At 46.1% G+C, this 16,803-nt stretch overlaps 1 protein-coding gene across 2 annotated transcripts in view; it reads left to right on the top strand.

Moving 5' to 3' along the window:
- Positions 1-1,101: 1,101 nt before the first annotated feature.
- LOC124184880 (Kv channel-interacting protein 1-like) overlaps positions 1,102-16,803 on the top strand; it is a 96,017-nt gene continuing 80,315 nt past the window's right edge. Inside the window, exons 1-3 of one of the 2 annotated variants that reach the window (XM_046575054.1) lie at positions 1,102-1,337; positions 2,184-2,340; positions 2,424-2,498. In XM_046575054.1, coding sequence (XP_046431010.1) covers positions 2,217-2,340; positions 2,424-2,498 — 199 coding nt within the window. In that variant the 5' untranslated portion in view covers positions 1,102-1,337; positions 2,184-2,216. Of the gene's footprint in view, positions 1,338-1,892; positions 2,091-2,183; positions 2,341-2,423; positions 2,499-16,803 lie in introns of those variants that run through there. The other variant, XM_046575053.1, reaches the window with a different exon arrangement.

The raw sequence follows: 16,803 nt of genomic DNA, 5'->3' as shown, positions 1-16,803 counted from the left end.
CGGAGGGAATCCCAAATATTTTCAGCCACCTGAGAGCTAGCTCTTTCTTCTTCTTCTTCTTCCTCCGATTCTTCTTCCGTAGGCTGGACCGATGGACCCGGCTATTTCACTCGCCTAAACAGCCGGAGGACATTTCAAACCCGTAGCCAACGTTGACGACCCGACTCGTAAATCCCAAATGCTCCGATTGCCAATAAGGGATTCGAAATGAAAATGAAGATAAAAACAGCTTGGCCATCGCATGATCGAATCGTCATTTTTCACTTCCATCCACAAGCTCTGGTGACGTATACGGGTAGTCGTCGACGCGTCCGTAACCTCAGTGATTTTCTCGGTAAGACTTCGCGATCGTTTCAGGTTCGCCATGGCGGCTGGATAACTGCAGAAGCTTCTTGCTGCGATCAAACCTCGAGAAGATAACCCGGCAGAGTGTCACAGCCGGCGAGGAACATTAAATGGGTTTCCTTAGCTGGGGAACGCCATGATTGCCCGCGGACAGTTACTATCTGGAACCGAGGCCTGGGTAAAACACGAAACGCCCAACAACAGTTAGTTATTAGCCGCGGCAAACGGCTAAAAGACTCAGCGATCCGACATCGAATAGGCACGGTAGTTTTCTCACGCCGCCAACATTGTGAGACACGCGTTCAACACCGTTCTCTTTACACGCCTCGGCACCGTCACATCAGTCAGGTCTTCAACTTTCAACACGATTCTTTTTACAAACAGCGAACAAAATTCGGCAAAATGGACAGGTGGTCAATTTGGAGAAATAATTATCCTCGCCTTATCTTGCACGATATCGATGTTCTTCGATCGGAAGTTGCTCTACCGCAACTAGACAAAATGACGAGGTTACTCCCGGAAAAGAAGCAAACCTGTTGCGAAGCGATTGTCACGCCGAATTCACTCGGTTTTCCGTGTTTCCACCTGGCGCCGTCGTTTCTCTCCTCTTACAATACCGAACTAGTGCGATGATCGCATTGAAATCGTACCGTGTCCACCAGGCGTGGGTGACGCTGGCCTTAGGCCAAAAACAACGACGCCTCCGATTCGGTCGACGTCGCGACGTCGCGTACATTTCTAGCCTTTCTTAAAACGCGTTGTTCTGCGGTGAATCAAGGGTTACATTGTATCAAGCCCGTTGTCGCTCGCTTCCTTGGAACTTACGCCAGCCAGTGCATCGTTGTCATTGAAGTATCGGAGGGCTGCTTCAGGTCGAAACACGGGTCCGGATATTGCTGAGTGAAATCTTCAGACTCGTTTCCGCCTTGCAAGAAGCTCGTCAAACCCTCACCGACCTTCTTTATTGTCGTCTGTCTGCAGGTTATACCTGGGTAAGTCTGCCAAACTTTACTCGAACTGGACAGTTTTATTTTAATCCGACTATTGTGCGGCTCGCGTTTGATTCCCTGGGCATTCCGTGTTGCTCGAGTGACAATTCTGATCTCGTTCGACACGGCTTTGAATTTCTAAAAAAAAGGCTTCAACTATTGTCCAATTTTCTTGAGGCCGTGTCATCCCGATGGGATTCGGTGGCGTCCGGATACCACTTAAAGACCGACCCTGACGCCCTCTCACTTCGATAGACGTTGATCGTTTATTTAGACCAGAGAAATTCTCCGCCTTGGTGAGCCGGGTGTGTTTACCCATCGGCTTCAATACTCGGTCCGGCTTGTTTACGTTTACACTGCGGAATCAGATGGATACAATTATGTTGAGATTCCAGACAGCAGCCCGCGGCGCTTAGGGCTATATATAGATATTAGAGATGGTGAAAAATGGCTCATTCATGAAGAAGTGGGGGAGCGGCGAAGGTGGAACTTGAGCTCGGGAAGATAAACGCCTAGCGGTCCGAAAATATCCGCAATTGTAATAGTATTCGGGAATGACTCCCTGCGGGTGAGCATCGTCGTCGAGTCGCGTGCCGTGCCGTGCCGTGCTGGAGTCGCGGAACAAGTTCGAGTACCAGATTCGCGTTGGCCACGTGCGAGTTCGTCGTTGTCGTCATCGCGCGTAGACGTGAACCACCAGCTGAAGAACATAAATCATCGGCGATGTGGGAAGACTTGGCGCTGTCATCCTCTCGCGTAACGTACCCTTCTTCAGCCATTCGCCCAAAAGTTTATCACCAACCGCACCGACTTCGACAGCCCGCGGTGATTTAATTTAACTCTTTTCAGAGTTCCTCTTTCTTGGACATAGACTCCAGCTACATGGAGGACTGCGCCGAGGACTCCTTCGACTCGATAGAGGGCTGTGAGCTAGGCTCGATGGCAAGGAGGCGGAAAAAACGGAAGAGACGTTCTACTTCTGGATTACAGAGGCTCATCAGAAAGGGTACGGGCTTATCGCATATCTCTGCAGATTTAAATTCTAATTCAATGCTACTGTCGCGGCTCATATTTTACGACTTTTTGCAGCTTGGCGCAGGATGAAAGCGGACGGCCAGGAATCGAGCTCTGAGGAATCATCCGGCAACGAGGATATCCCCCTACGTGAGTAGACCAGAAATATAGATTTTTCTCGCCTACCTTATCGATGGATGATCGTACCTGCTGATTTGCTACGGGTGGCAACACCTTCGTCGATAACTTACCGTTTGTCCCACTTGTTATCGATGGTAGGTCAGAAAGCTCGCGGCGTCGGCAGATAAATGCGTTCTGCACGCCAGGTGCCTTTCTTGTACGATCGCAAAAAGGGACGTCTAATTCCCGACTTGTCAATTAAACAATAAACAATAAATTGAGGCTTGAAAAATTTCTCGAGAACTTCAATTCTTCGCCTCGAAATCCTGGAAGCACATTGGCTTTTGTAGATCGACTTTAAATTAACGGAAGGTGCTTTTCAGACCTGAAATTGCACTCAGCTTTTCCAAATTACTTCGCATAAATCACGCGGTGATTCGACGGAAACCCTTTGAAAGACGGAAGTTGAAGTGTGCGGTTAAAAAAAAATATAATAACCTCAGGTAGAAGAGGAATTGCGTCTCTTTATTGAACATAAAAGCCACGTTCATCGTTTCCGTTTAGAATACGGCACAGATGGCTCGATCTCGCTAATCTGCAAATCGTCAGAATTTTCTTTCACAAGTATTAGTGTCGAACTTATGAATTTAGGATTCAGTTTATAGGAGAATTTAGACCTTCCGCGGTGCTCTAAACGGCATGAAAAGCTGAAAACTAGACCCCATTCCTAGTATTATGGAATGTATACTTTAGATAAGAGAAAACCGGTTCCTTGACCCTCCGTCAATTGTTCCCAAGGGATTGCATTGCGCCGAGACACTTCTGCGTTCGGATAGTCCCCTTTACATACCCTCGAAGTTGGGACGCTACGATCAAGACTCCATGGCTTGCGATAAACCGTGAAATTCAGCGTTCTCCCAAGGAATTCCAAGCCCATTGAAATGGAACGTAATGAAAACGCACCGCTTGCAAACAAGCTCCCGATGGACAAATTCAACAACCATTGCCGGAATGGGGGAAGAAGTAATAGGATAATGAATTTCGATCCCGGCACCAAAAATTCAGCTGACGCGGGAGAAACGAAATCGAAATTGAACCGACGCATAGCGCTGTGACAATTTTGTCAGATTTTATTTCACTCCCTCATTCGCGTTTTATAAAATTCGCTTTAACTGCATGCCAAAGATACGGTAGGGAGATACGATGCACCGAACTCGACAGCTCTGGGGATCCTTCTCGTCTTTGGAGTGCAGGAACAGCGCTGAAATACACTTGCTTTGAACACGTGTTCCACCGGCAGAAACGAACGGCACACGCCTGCCTGATGGCCACTTTAAACTTGGGCAAAGTGGGAGCCAAACTGTTCGAGCCTGGTTCGAGCAGCCCGGAAGTTTGACTGATAGGTGTAATTGAATCGCTGGTTCTCCGTCGGCCGTCGAGAGCTGCGGTATGACGGCGTCACTGTATAAAGCTCGAAATAAAGATGAAAGAGAAGCGATTCGTCGGACAGACTTGAGAAAGTTACGACGTGGAGGCTTTTTGAACGCCGATGATTCCAAACGAGTGCGGCTCGAATCGAGAGGTATCGATTCTTTTCCACCTGCACTTTAGACGCGTGCATCAATCTCGTCACAGGTGCGGGATGTTTCCGGAATTCATTTTCCTGAGAATAATTTTACCGTGTTAGTGGTTTCCGGTGCGGCGGACACCCGCAGCATCTGTTTCTGCACATTTCCGTTCTTACGTATATCACTCGTTGAATATCGTCTTTCCTTGGTATACGTCCCGTTCCGTTTCAATCTTCTCATCCTCCGCTTATCCAGATCCATCCTGTCTTCGTCCTGTTATAAATTTGCGGTACGATTCTGCTCGGTCATATTCGCACGAACCGATTGGATAAAACGGCACAGACCACCAAGCGAATTGCCTGGTTGAGGGAATTTCGCCAGCGCCTTCTACCCCGACCGAAACGTTGATATACTTCCCTCTGCAAGTTTTCAGTATAAATCGAGGAACTTTCGAACGCTTTCCGCGTCTGTCGAACCGAGTATCCGCGAGTATGTACCCGAAAGTCTATTAAACTGCAGCCACATACCCCGTACATGAAGTCCGATCCCGCATAATTGAAAACCGGGGGTATAAGCATAATCGCAGGAGGAGTATTTCCATTTCTCGATTTATCCCTGCATCCGGTATGTCGATCGTCAGATTATCGTCGGATCTTTTAACAGGGTTCCTTACAGACAAGACGCGTAGAATTTCGCATCCTAGAGCTGGGCGGCGGAGGGGTGGAGGTCGGGGAGGTGAAATACCTGCAGCGCGGGTGACAAAGTCGAGTGTCATCGGGAAAGAGGTTGAGCAACGTCAGCTCAGCCGGAAAGCACCGCAAAAGCTCTTCTGGTGGTCTCTATTCTTCCACACTCTAATGTGTCTAGTAGCTCAAACTTCGCGATACGACATGCAGCAACGGGGTTCAGTCGCTAGTCCCTACCCCAAAGAAATGCCTTTCCATTGTCCTAGGAAGGGAGATAAATGCGCCTCTACCCCACGGCTCGCGTACGTGTTCCACGTGCCTCGACGGGTTCGTCACCTTCCTCAGGCCGAGGGGGTGGAACTACCGGAGCCTGCGGCTCCCCCTCGTAAGTTCCAGGCTTTGTGTTCGGGAGAAATTTCTGCACCCCCGTCGCGTCGGGAAATAGTTGCGTCTTCGGTCTGAAACCTCCCCCCTAAAATCCGGCAACGTGTTTCACACGAGATATACTCTCTAACGTTAAATAATTCACCGAGTTCACGCACACAGCTTGACTCGCCAAAGTCGGCCGCCGGCTCTGGAGTAATTTATCGATACCGATCTGAGACAAGGAGAGAGAGAGGGGGAGGTAGGAAAACGTTCTTCAGGTAAATCAGATTTATGATACTCCCAGAAAATTGCTGAGCGTACGGGATTTACCCGTGTTTATAATCAAAAACGGTGGAACCCGGGAATTCAGGGCTGGCGCTTTAAAAATTTTCTATCATGTCGTTTTTTCTTTTGTTCAACCCAAGCTCACGCTGGATTAATATAATAATCCGACGACACGATCCTACCCGAAGATTGTTTGCCCGTGAAAATTTTCATTACTCTTCGTCCTTCATTTTACGTCAAGGAGGGTGGATTCGGTAGGAGACGAATTTCCACCCTAACTAGTAATATTAATATTGTTATTATTGTTATTGTAGGTGACGAACTGAAATCGTAGTACTTTTCTGCATTACTTTACGCTTCGCCATCCTAACCGTGATCTTTGACTTGAACCTTGTTTCATTCATCCTCTAGTTTGCCCCCGTCAAAGATTCCTAAGGATTAAAAAAGCAAAGTCTGACTCAATGAGATCGATCGATCGGGGAGCATCATCTGCAGTCCGTAAAAAGACGGCAATCAAAACGAAAACGGAATAAAGATTCACGAGATTCGTATCGAACGACACTGTAGAGAATCGACACACATTTATAATACTTGTGACCATTACTACGAATTAGCCACAAGCTCTAAGATGAATTACGTTTTGCGATTGCCTGCTTTACCTTTTCCCTGCTGGTACTTCGAGATAATTCTTCTTTCTTGAAGAATCCCTTCCCAAACTGCGTCAGAATAGGTCTTAATGAGGTCAAGAGTAAAGGTTTAAACTTATCTCATTCGTGGTTCATGTATCTTTGAGCTGCATAAATTGACACCTTCCGGGTCAAGATAAGAACCAAGAGCTGCTGTGAAGCGCATAAAGTATAAGGAACTAATCTTCTGTAAATAAAAAGATAAAAATCTTACTGCAGATTCTTAATATTTCAGATCTTAGAGTAAATATTACTTCAAGCACTGCGGGCTTCGAAAAAAGAAACGATCCCTTGTTTTTAAAATTTTTTCTTTTTTTTCTCTCACTGTATAGAGTTTTCAACACCGTTCAGTGAAATTTCGTTGCGAAACGTCTCTGTAACGATGCGACAAACCCACGGGCCCCAATTCGTTTCACTTCGCGGAGATTATAGGAAAAAGGATCAACGAATATGCACGCTGCTACAGGATTACCAAAGCTGCGCATCGCCCCGACGAATTCACGTGCCGACGGGTTGGATATCCTGGAGCAATTACAGCCCTGACTATTCGCGAATTAACATTTTCCCGCCTTTCCTTGCGCTAATTGCAAAAGTTTTCCTCGTACAGCTTCGGGCGACGAGGGCGACGGCATTTTACTAAGCACACGCGTTTCGCCCCTACATGCCTATTATACACGTTGTAAGCCAGGCGACCGGCATCGTCAAGTAGAGGAGGTCGCCACTCTGCCCGGCACGCCTCGAAACACGCAAAAAAGTCAAGTCCAGATCCGGGACAACCGCTTTGCTTGGTCAACCCGGCACGAAAGCTCGCGTTCAACAATCCTCAGAATGCTGCAGCACGAAGCGAGATGCTCGTCTCAATCCGTTTCGCAAATAGTACCTAGGTAACTTTCTATCGCAAGCTCTGCAACGTTGCCGAGTAAGTTTGAGCCTCGGTCCTGCTTGCAGCAGGACGAAACCTTCGACGCGAGGTTGTCATGCGAGCTTTCAAACTCGCCAAGCTCGTACTTTTCGATCCAATATCTCCGCAGTCCTCCGAGAGAAAAATCTGATTTCCGCCGCTCCCGATGACCCCTATAAATTTTGAAGAAGAGTAGTCTGAGAATCCAAATAGTCGTGCGTACAAGCCGTCTGGGGAGCTTTTTTGCACGCTCTGACCGCGGTATTTTTTGTTTCAAGGTCACTCGGTGCGTTATTTCAATAGACAAAAAGCAAAAAGCTCGAAACAATTTTTACTTTCTACTCTAGGAGAGTCTGGGACGAGACCTTGGAATTGGGGGTGAAGCCGATTTATACCTTCTCATCGCTCTCCTCATACACTCTAACAATATGCTGGCATCGGATCACGTTTCCGGTTATCATAACACGACTTTTCTGTCTCACGGAGGCGCAGGATTACATCTCGAGCACGATTCGGTTAAAATAGCTTCCACAAGTTTTTCAAAATATATTCACGCGCTTTTTTGCCTGTTTCTCGTCAGGCCGAGTTCTTCCTCCAACGTCTCGATCGATTCTCGCAAATTCAAACGTGCTTTCTTAACTTTCTATCAATTCCCCGGCAGCGTCATTCCTACGGTTCTCTTTGGCCGTGTTCCACCGAAGTTAGTTTTTGAAAAATCCACCCCACTCTGAGGCCAATTTCTTCGAAAGCTCTTCGTTTCCGGAGCGTAGTGATAAAAGCTCGAGAGATTGACGGAGTGAAGGTATAAGGTATAACTTTGGAACAATTATATTTATATAATTGTCATAATATCTTCCCACGTCGGGGGATATAAGGGAGACAATTGTAATCGTCTCTACAACCGCAAAGCCGGAGGAGCTTGTTATCGCGGTCGTTATGATCTTAATCGCGAACAACGAGCTTTCACGGCGTAAAATTCGGCCAAGAATTTTAGGTGAGGATGAACCTTGATATACGAGGACGAAGTTAGCTGCAGACGGACGTGGACCCACGGTTTTATTCGCGTCCCGGGATCTCAACGTGCCCGGCGTCGAAAGCTCTAAAGGTATGGGTGAAATATACGATTAAGGGTTGAAGCCGAAGCTCCTCGCAAGCTGCGCATCCGCGGCCAATGCTTTAACCTGCACATTGGACGCGAAAAGACGCAAGATTTTCTTCTTTGCTACAGAGTGGTTCGATGTATAGGTATATGAATACGTGTTACGTATACGCCAAACACCGACATACGTACGTATACTTTAGAAACCGTCGACGCGACACAGGTTCGAATTGATAGACCAAGCTGCAGGGTGTATTTGCTGCTCTATAATGCTCTGTCTGAAATCCGGGAAAATCTCCCCTGGGAAAAACACCATTCGTAACCTACCTACCCACGACTCTTGCCACAATGCGCAAATTCTGTATGCAATATATTACCGAAAAAGGGTCACTCCTGCATGGAGTTTTGGATACGATTTATTCTCAATTTGTTTAAAAATAAACTATAGATAATCGCTTTCCGAACTTGCAGGTAACAATTTTTATTCGTGGCATCAAAGGTCGTAACATATTGGTTACCGGTATTGAAATTTCACTCAACTTAGATGCATTCTGAGAAATTTCGTTTTTGAACTGTCGAAAAACAGACAGAAAGAAATGATATTGATATTGACGCGAGGTAAAATCAGGACGATTCGTGTCGACGGTTCAATTATTCGATCCCCTAACGCAGACTCCGCGTCGTTTACCTTCCGTTTTCGATACCTACATGGATATTTTATGACCGATAATTAACCGGGAATTCTAAAAACGTATAAAGCCCTCGAGCGGACAATGGATAGTAAATTTATATTTAAAAATACATGTATAGGCAGTTGAGGTATTTGCAAGGGATTCACAAGCGCGCGAATCATTGCAGGGTATAACCTCGTTATATGGGGATGCATAACCAGCCGGACGGAAAAGCTCGTATTCTATTGACGATGCGATGCCACCGTCATCAATATTTCATGCGGCATAATAAGCGACGCGAACGTCACGAGCAGCATCCTCGCGGAGTGTCGCGCAACTATTTATCGGCTTTGTCATTTTACGAGACGTCGACGGAAAAAAAAGTGCGAAAATAATGGGTGTGTCAGGCCTGCTGGAAGCGGCGTAATACCGTTGCAATTCAATCCAAGGAAGCTGGGTTTTCTTTTGAAAGAAATTTACCCCTTTCGGAAAGAAAGCTCCCCCACCCACCTTGCGGATCTCTTTCTCCTTTCTTTCGCGACATTTTTTTCTTCTTCTTCTCTTTTTCTTTCTTTCCTTCTCCTTTTTTATTTTCATCCCTGTAAAATCTTTCGCTGAAACGGCGAAAAGCGTTTGAGGATATCGCGGACCGACAGCAGATGGGCGTAGTTCTTCGATTTTTGATGCGGGCTGCGTGCGTGAGGATGCGAAAGACTCTGTGGCGAGTTGCCAGTGATCTAGTGGGATTAGGCAGAGCGCTTCGAAGCTGTCGCGATTTGGAGGGCTTTTCTTTGCTCGTTTTCCATCGCGAATTGACCCCTTGAACGCGAAGCGATGGGGCGCGTCGATTCCGCACCGTCACGGGGAGACATTAGCATATAAATTACGCGGTCGGGGATCGGCTAAATCCGCCCTGCACGTCCCGGCTATCCCTCTTCCTTCCTCTCGCATCCCCCTGCATTTGTACCCTCTGAATTTAAACGCATCTTTTTTTGCACACCTGTTTTTGTACTCGAGTTCATCACGGGGGGTTGATAGACGCGGTTACTTCTTTCGCTGACGCAGGGTACGGTGAAAAAATCCAGCCTCGAGTGTCGTTTCGGTTTTTCCTACGGCTTTTAAAAGCTTCCGCGATTATTGAATCACTTTGCTGAAAAAGTGCAGCCCGCTAAAATGCCACGGCGGAATTTTCAGAGTGAGCAATGCAAAGTGCTTTACATGTGCAGTGCGTTTTTTCTCCAGCCTGATGCAATGACACCGCAGAGGCGGAGAATCATCTGTTGCTTCTACCGCCGGGAATTTATGATGACGCTTCAGGGGGAGGAGTTTTTTGTTTTTTTTTGTATGAATTTACACTGCGTTTCATTTTGACGTTTTGCTTCAAAATTCCGGGAATTTCCCGTAATCTTGAATTCAGGTATCAAAGTGTAGGGGGCAAAAAAAAGTGTAAGACGTTCGACTGCGCAGCTGTGCTTAAGCACGACTATAAATTAAGAATGAAATGGCTGTACGTTGGTGAAAATTTCTTGAAAAAGTAACCCGATAAATCACAGTGATGCGACGAGCAGAATCATAACGATGAATTGCTCATATCTCGACACTGCGATTTATGTGCAAAGACAGTGAAACGTAAGAATTACTTTTTCGCAGTGAATCGATAGCTTGACATGAATAAAAAATATCAACGACGTCTTCTCAACTTTCGATGATGAATGGAACAATTTTTCAAAATTATCAGACTCACTCAACTTATCTGTCGAATGTCTTCGAAATAACTCAGTGAACGTTTTGAATTCGATTACGAATCCAAATAAACGAAAACTGCATTCATGCAATTTATACTCTGCATTTACTCTCTTGGTTAGCAATTCTTTATTGTTTTTATCTATCCTGTCCGATTTCCCTTTTTTTTCCCCGATTAATATACCTCGAGAATTTTCTCCCATGGAGCTCGCGGGAAAGCGAATTAAAGATTCGGGTTACGAGTGCGCAAATCCGGCGGGAATTAGAGAGCCGATTAAGAGAGCGGGAGAAAGAGAAGGATAAAGAGGGCGGGGAATGGTGAAAAACGAGTGAAATAAAAGAGGAACATCAGCCGGAGGAAACTTCTCAAATTATATACGAGCGTTCAAGCAACGTTAGCTGGAAAAAAGTATACCGCAAATAACGGGCGTCTGCTCACTAAGCTCATCCGCTTTTTCTACGCCCCTCTTTTTTCACCTCTCCGTCTATTTTTCCTTCATACGTCGTTGCTATGCCTCAATTCGTCGTTTTTGACACGCGTTTGTTATCCACGCGAATTAGACACGAACCTGAGTCTTAAGCTCGTTTCGCGAATTTCGGCTGCGGTCAAACCGCAGGAAGTACGTGAAGTAATTAACAGCCGAGGAAATAACGACCGCGAAACTGAGCAATGTTCACCAATTTTGACTACTGCGTAAATTCCGCCTCCGTTTCAACCCCTTGTTCGCTTCTTATTCGACAGTCGCCGAAGTTTTTCCTTTGCTCAAAAATATGTGGATAAGAATACAGTGTAATGAAAAGGAAATGAAGAAAACAGGGGTTGGAATTTGAGAAAGGATACCGATGTATCTGTTCACGATTCGGATTGAAATCCGGGATGAAAAATGCAGGGGGTAAAAGTAAGCGACACGTTTAATTTTCAGCACGTGATCACGCCTGGTGTCTTATTCAAATATATGCGAAACACACTCCGAGGAGGGCGGGAAGAGGGTGAAAGCCGGACAGAGAAGGGGGCCGAATGAATCAATAATTCACATGGTAGCTATCGCGGCGGGAAGTTCGGAATCGGCGGGGAAAACGGCGGATCGGAATACCAATTCCTCAAGATTTTCAGAAGGTATTACAAGGAGCATCCGCGGCGAAGTTCAGGCAGCGACTCGGACACCGGTGATTATGATAAAGCTGTACCTCCCTTACGAACATCCCCCTACGGCGTATCGCTTTCTTTGTTCGCCGCTGTACGGATTTCGGAAATAGGGGATATGTTTCACTTCGCGAAGCGGCGATCAGACTCTCCGAGGAAAAAATCAAAAAAAAAACGCTTTTGCTTTTTGAATGATCAACGAGACGGGCGGTCCCCAATGACACGAGGTACGGGATGCTTTTTCAGAGCCAATAAATCATCGATGTATTGTTTGGGTAAAAAATCTGCGAAATTTTTTTTGCTAAATTTATAAAAGATTTAAAATGAAAAATTGATTCACGTCGTGAAGTAAATCAGATTTCCCTAACGGGTCTTTAAAATTGTACGACGTTTAGGTGTTTCGAAAATTCGAATTGATACGGAGGAGGGATTAAAGCTCGAACTATTCGGTTGAACTTGACGTAGTACGATGATTTTTTATAATCGAACGTTTCAAGGTCGAGAATTTTCAGTTGCTATCGAGCGATTAAATCGCCAATTTGCAAGAGCTTGAGTTGAAAGTTTTTCACAGAATTAGAAAGTTACTCTCAAGCTAATAAATTCACGAACAAGTGAAGAATTTGCATAATTGATTACAGAGTAGAGTTAAGTTGTTGCAGACAGGCGCATAGTTTCTTTAATTCCCAGTTGAGAGGCAAGTCTGCAGTAATTCAAACGGGCTTGACTGAACTTCCACCATGAACTGATCAAATGAGGTTAGCCGGGGTCTCAAAGGTTCACGAGCTACGGAATAATTAAGGGATGCAGTTCGAGTCTCTGGCTGCTGCCGCGAGCCATTACTGGCTGTGTATAAAAATTAAGGATCATTAATCGCGAGAAATTACGGTCACCGTGATTAATACTCTCGAACCTATCGAGGCATCTTTATTGGGATTCCGATGAGGGTGTAGGGTAAATGAAGGGCGCAGTAAAGAACGAAATAAACTTAGTAACGCGAGGAGGAGGAATTTCACTAAAAAAAAAAAAACAAAAAGAAAAGAAAAAAAGTATCATCAGACGTTGTAATTAAAAAAACGATAAGAGGAGATTTTCACCGTCGTATTTCACTCGGGACTCGATCGCTCGTAAATTATTGTTAAAAATTAATACACCGAGTACTTTTTTGGCCATTCCGGTGAACACTCAGCTCTGGGATGGCGATCCGCGGGAACTTTGTTGATTAGAATACTCCCGGTATATTTCAATTTATTTCATATACGATCCGAGCTGTTTCCTCAAAGCTGCAGCTCATGGTGCAATTTCCTGCTTCTTCATTCGCTGTCGTCAAGCAGTAACACGTATGCATCTGAAATCGTGGAGGAGTTGAGAACGGCAAAGACGCTCTGACCAATCCGCGCTTCAATAACACGTCGGCGTTATCGCGGTCCGGCGTTTCTCTAACGACGAGTGTTACATGTGAGCCGGGCTTAGAGCGGGGCTCCCGAGTTAACGACGGAGGCGGCGAAGCCGAGGGCCCGTTAACTGCCTCATAAACTGATCTTCAATTTCATCTTCGAACGACCCCCGGCTCGCTTCACCATAAAACGCAATTTATTTTCAGAGCCGCATGCGTCTCACTTTTATATACGCCGATGGGGCGGAAACCGCGGAGCGTAACGCTTCGCTTCGAGAGTCGTTTTAAATTCCGCGGGCTCAGGTTCGCTCAATCTACTCGTCCTGGCCGTATTTAATCGCGCCGAGAGCAATGGGCGATTTACGATCGATAATTATGACTCGGAATCGGGGGCGAGAATTGTACAGCCTTGCGGAGAGCTGCTGGTACACGTCGCGACGTTACAGTAGTTTATCCTCTATCTATCCCCCCGGGACTCTTTCTCCTCCCGGGGGTTGAAATCGCGCCTGGAGATTTATTGCTCCCCGCAAACGCGCTATCCTCCGCATTAATTCGGTATTAAACGTATAATCTGTACGAAATTAGTTTAGGTTAAAATTTTTCGTAAAGGAGAAGGTTTAAATAAAAAAAAAAAACGGCAAGACGTTATCGCCCGTTATGATTACACGCCTCTGGAGCGTAAAAGTAAGGGGCAATTACGTGTGGAGTGATTTTGTAGCGGGTAAAAATCGCGCGATTCTAAAAAAGAGAATGAAAAAGTCGGCGCATGGTTCTGAATGATATGTAGAGAGATGAAGGTTGAATATTTTTTGATCCACCTCCGGGCGTACGATTTGTTACAAACAGACAACAATATCTGCGGATTGAAACGCGAACCGCTTCAAAACGGGATGGGGTAAAAAGTGAAGAAACAACGATGCGTTAATCGAGTAAAATGCTCGGCTTCACCGTCGCTGGATAAGACTGGGTGAATAAATTTTATTCAAAATCGGTTCGAGCCCCGAAAAAGAGAAAAAATAAAACGCAAAAAAGAAAGCAGAAAAAGCCGTACAATTCCAGAGCTCTGAGTCTGTATGCAAAATGAAAAAAAAAAAAATAGGTTATCTATAGTTATATAGGGCTATATATGTATATATCTAATTTCTCGCTGCTCTGATTTGCCCGAGGGCGTTGAAGCTTGCAAAGCTCGTATCTGAAATCTCTGTGCCTCGAGAACTTTCCAAGTTCCCAGAACATCCCCCTCCTCTTCTGCGCCGAACGGAGATATCCGATCGAATTTAATTTATTGCACCAATTAGCACGTATTATATTCTCCCGCTTAATATCGCCGAGCTCTTATCGTTGCGCTTGCAGAGTTTATTGCGTTTTTATTTCCCTCCGTTCCTCGCGGTGCTTTTAATTCCCTCTAATACCTCCCTGTCTCTCTCTCTCTCTCTCTCTCTCTCTCTCTCTCTCTCTCATCCGCGAAAGTCCTCTCTGTACCAAAAGCAGAGCCCACTCGCGTATCGGGATCAGTGCCTCTCTTCGTCAAACACTCGACTTCCTTTGTCTCTTCAACTCTCCGCCCTCGGCTTTGGCTATCCATGCATCCGGTATGAAGAAAAGCTCCCGAGCCTTAATCGCTGGATCTTAGACACGGCGTTTTTAATCTTGATTTCCACGCATGTCGTACCGGCAAACGATGTGGGCTCCCGAATGTATCGCGATCCGGGCGTATCAATGATGGACCCATTTCCCTCAGGGGTTACATCAAATGCCGCGGCATCTATCAAAGCCCCGATCGATTCCTGCTCGGTGACGTATCACGTGCTTAACCCAACTGAGATTCGCTTCTCCCTGGTTCGTCAGTACTTGATACATCACGTCCTTCGGAAAGATTTTCGACGGCTGCTCGTAGCGCAATTGGAATTGTAAGGTCGATTCACTTTACCGCCCTGACTCGTTTAAATCACAGCAACTCCCATCGCGGTTCGGTGAGAAAATTCATCAGATAATGCCCGTTCATCTTTGTTAACATTATCACCTTTGGACTGCCGGGATTTTAAGAGCTTTATTCCGCTTGGAAAGTATCGTAATGCTGTGTAAGCGTCTTGTACAATACAGCATTTGCAAAGTTCCTCTGTACAAAATTTGTGATTGAGCACGATGTTAGAAAGGCTATACTTTGTTCTCCACCGAAAGATATGTTTGATGATGTCAATTGTATCATCGACGAGTAGATTTCCGAATATAGATAAACCTTCATCGGGGAAACAGATGGAGAATAAAAGATCACGGAGAGATACGTTTGTACAGTGAAATTTCCAGAATTGTGAGAAAGCGAATTTACCGCAGTTGGGTATCTTTAAATATATCTAGAATTCAGCACGGGTATTTGATATTCCTGGTGGATATTCACTATTCCCAAGGAAATAAAACTTGTTTGAAGAAGAATAACCAGCCTTGCCGATCGCAACACATGCTCATCGATTGCTGTAAAGAATAAGATGTATAGCTGTTCGAGCAACTGCTCTTGCTTGGCGAGAGTGAGATATAAAACTATCCGAGACGTCAGAAAAACGCGTCACTTGATTTCTGACTTGGGATAACTACGCCGGGAGCAGCCGACCGCAGTTTTATAACGAAACTTCCGGCGGGTGAGTTCAACTTTTAATGTAATGAAAAATTGACGACCCTTAAAGCTTCGAGCTTTTATACCATTGATCCGGTAGTTAGAACTGAGCTTTAAACTCCAGGCCGAGTTCAACAGAGCTTCGCAGCATTAGCGAAAGCGTGATTCGAAAAGAAGCAGTGAATAATCGGGGAGACAAAGTGACGGAGTCGTCGGAATTATTTCGGACTTTGGAATAAGACACGGCAGCTAGTCCGTCGGGACTTGGTCGGTTCTCTGCCGCCCTGAGCCGTCTATAAAATTGTACTCCGTCGAAATGGTCGATGCGAGAGCGTATATACTCCGGAGACCCATTTCGCCGAATCTTTTCAGCCTCATCCTTTTCGTTCCCGCGGGACGCTGCGCGCCGTGCGTCGTTCTCTCCGAATTAGCGTTCATCCAATTAGGGGTAAGCGGATAAGGGTACGCGGTAGGGAATTTAAAATCATCCGCAAAATTATTTGATTATCAATTCGCCTGCAGCGGTTGAGTTTCATTCGCATCGTAACAATAATCTCGCGAGATTTTTCAGCGGGTAAAATTAACGTAACGCACGAACCTGCCGCGGCGGTCGCGAAAGCTCTCCGAGCTTGCGAGTCGTACGCGGACCTCGAGCAGAGGACGGAGTTGAAAGAGAAATATTTCATTAGTCTCGCTCTTCGTCTTGTCTGCTTCCGTCCATGACTCTCGGCCCTCTCGGGGATGTTTCGCGAAGAAGACGCCCGGCTTATTTCCATCGAAATTTGCCGCCGGAGCTGTCTGGCAAATTTCGTCCCTCCTTCCCCCGCCCCGGATTCCCGGAGAGGCCTCGAGGCGGCGCGGCGCGTGAGAAAATCGGGACGCTTTCCCAAACGAGGGCGAAATGACATAAGAATTGAATCGATGCCTCGCCGAACGACCGGAACGGGGCGAGAACGCTCGTTTCGGTGATCGTGGCAATCTGCCGCCGCGAATTAGCGCCGAATTCGAAGAAACACGTGGCGAGGATCTGCCGCGAGAAAAATGAGCTTGATTACCAGTTCGAGGAGTAATTGGAAAACGGGAGGGCTTCGGATTGTCGGTTACTCGACGGGAGAACGTGCTCTTGACGTTAAACTACGGTCTCGTTGAAAGAACAGCTCGTTTGCAAACGGCGAAAACCGT

The sequence above is a fragment of the Neodiprion fabricii genome, chromosome 6 (assembly GCF_021155785.1).
Source record: "Neodiprion fabricii isolate iyNeoFabr1 chromosome 6, iyNeoFabr1.1, whole genome shotgun sequence".
Lineage (NCBI taxonomy): Eukaryota > Metazoa > Arthropoda > Insecta > Hymenoptera > Diprionidae > Neodiprion > Neodiprion fabricii.
This window is presented reverse-complemented; position numbering and strand designations above follow the sequence as displayed.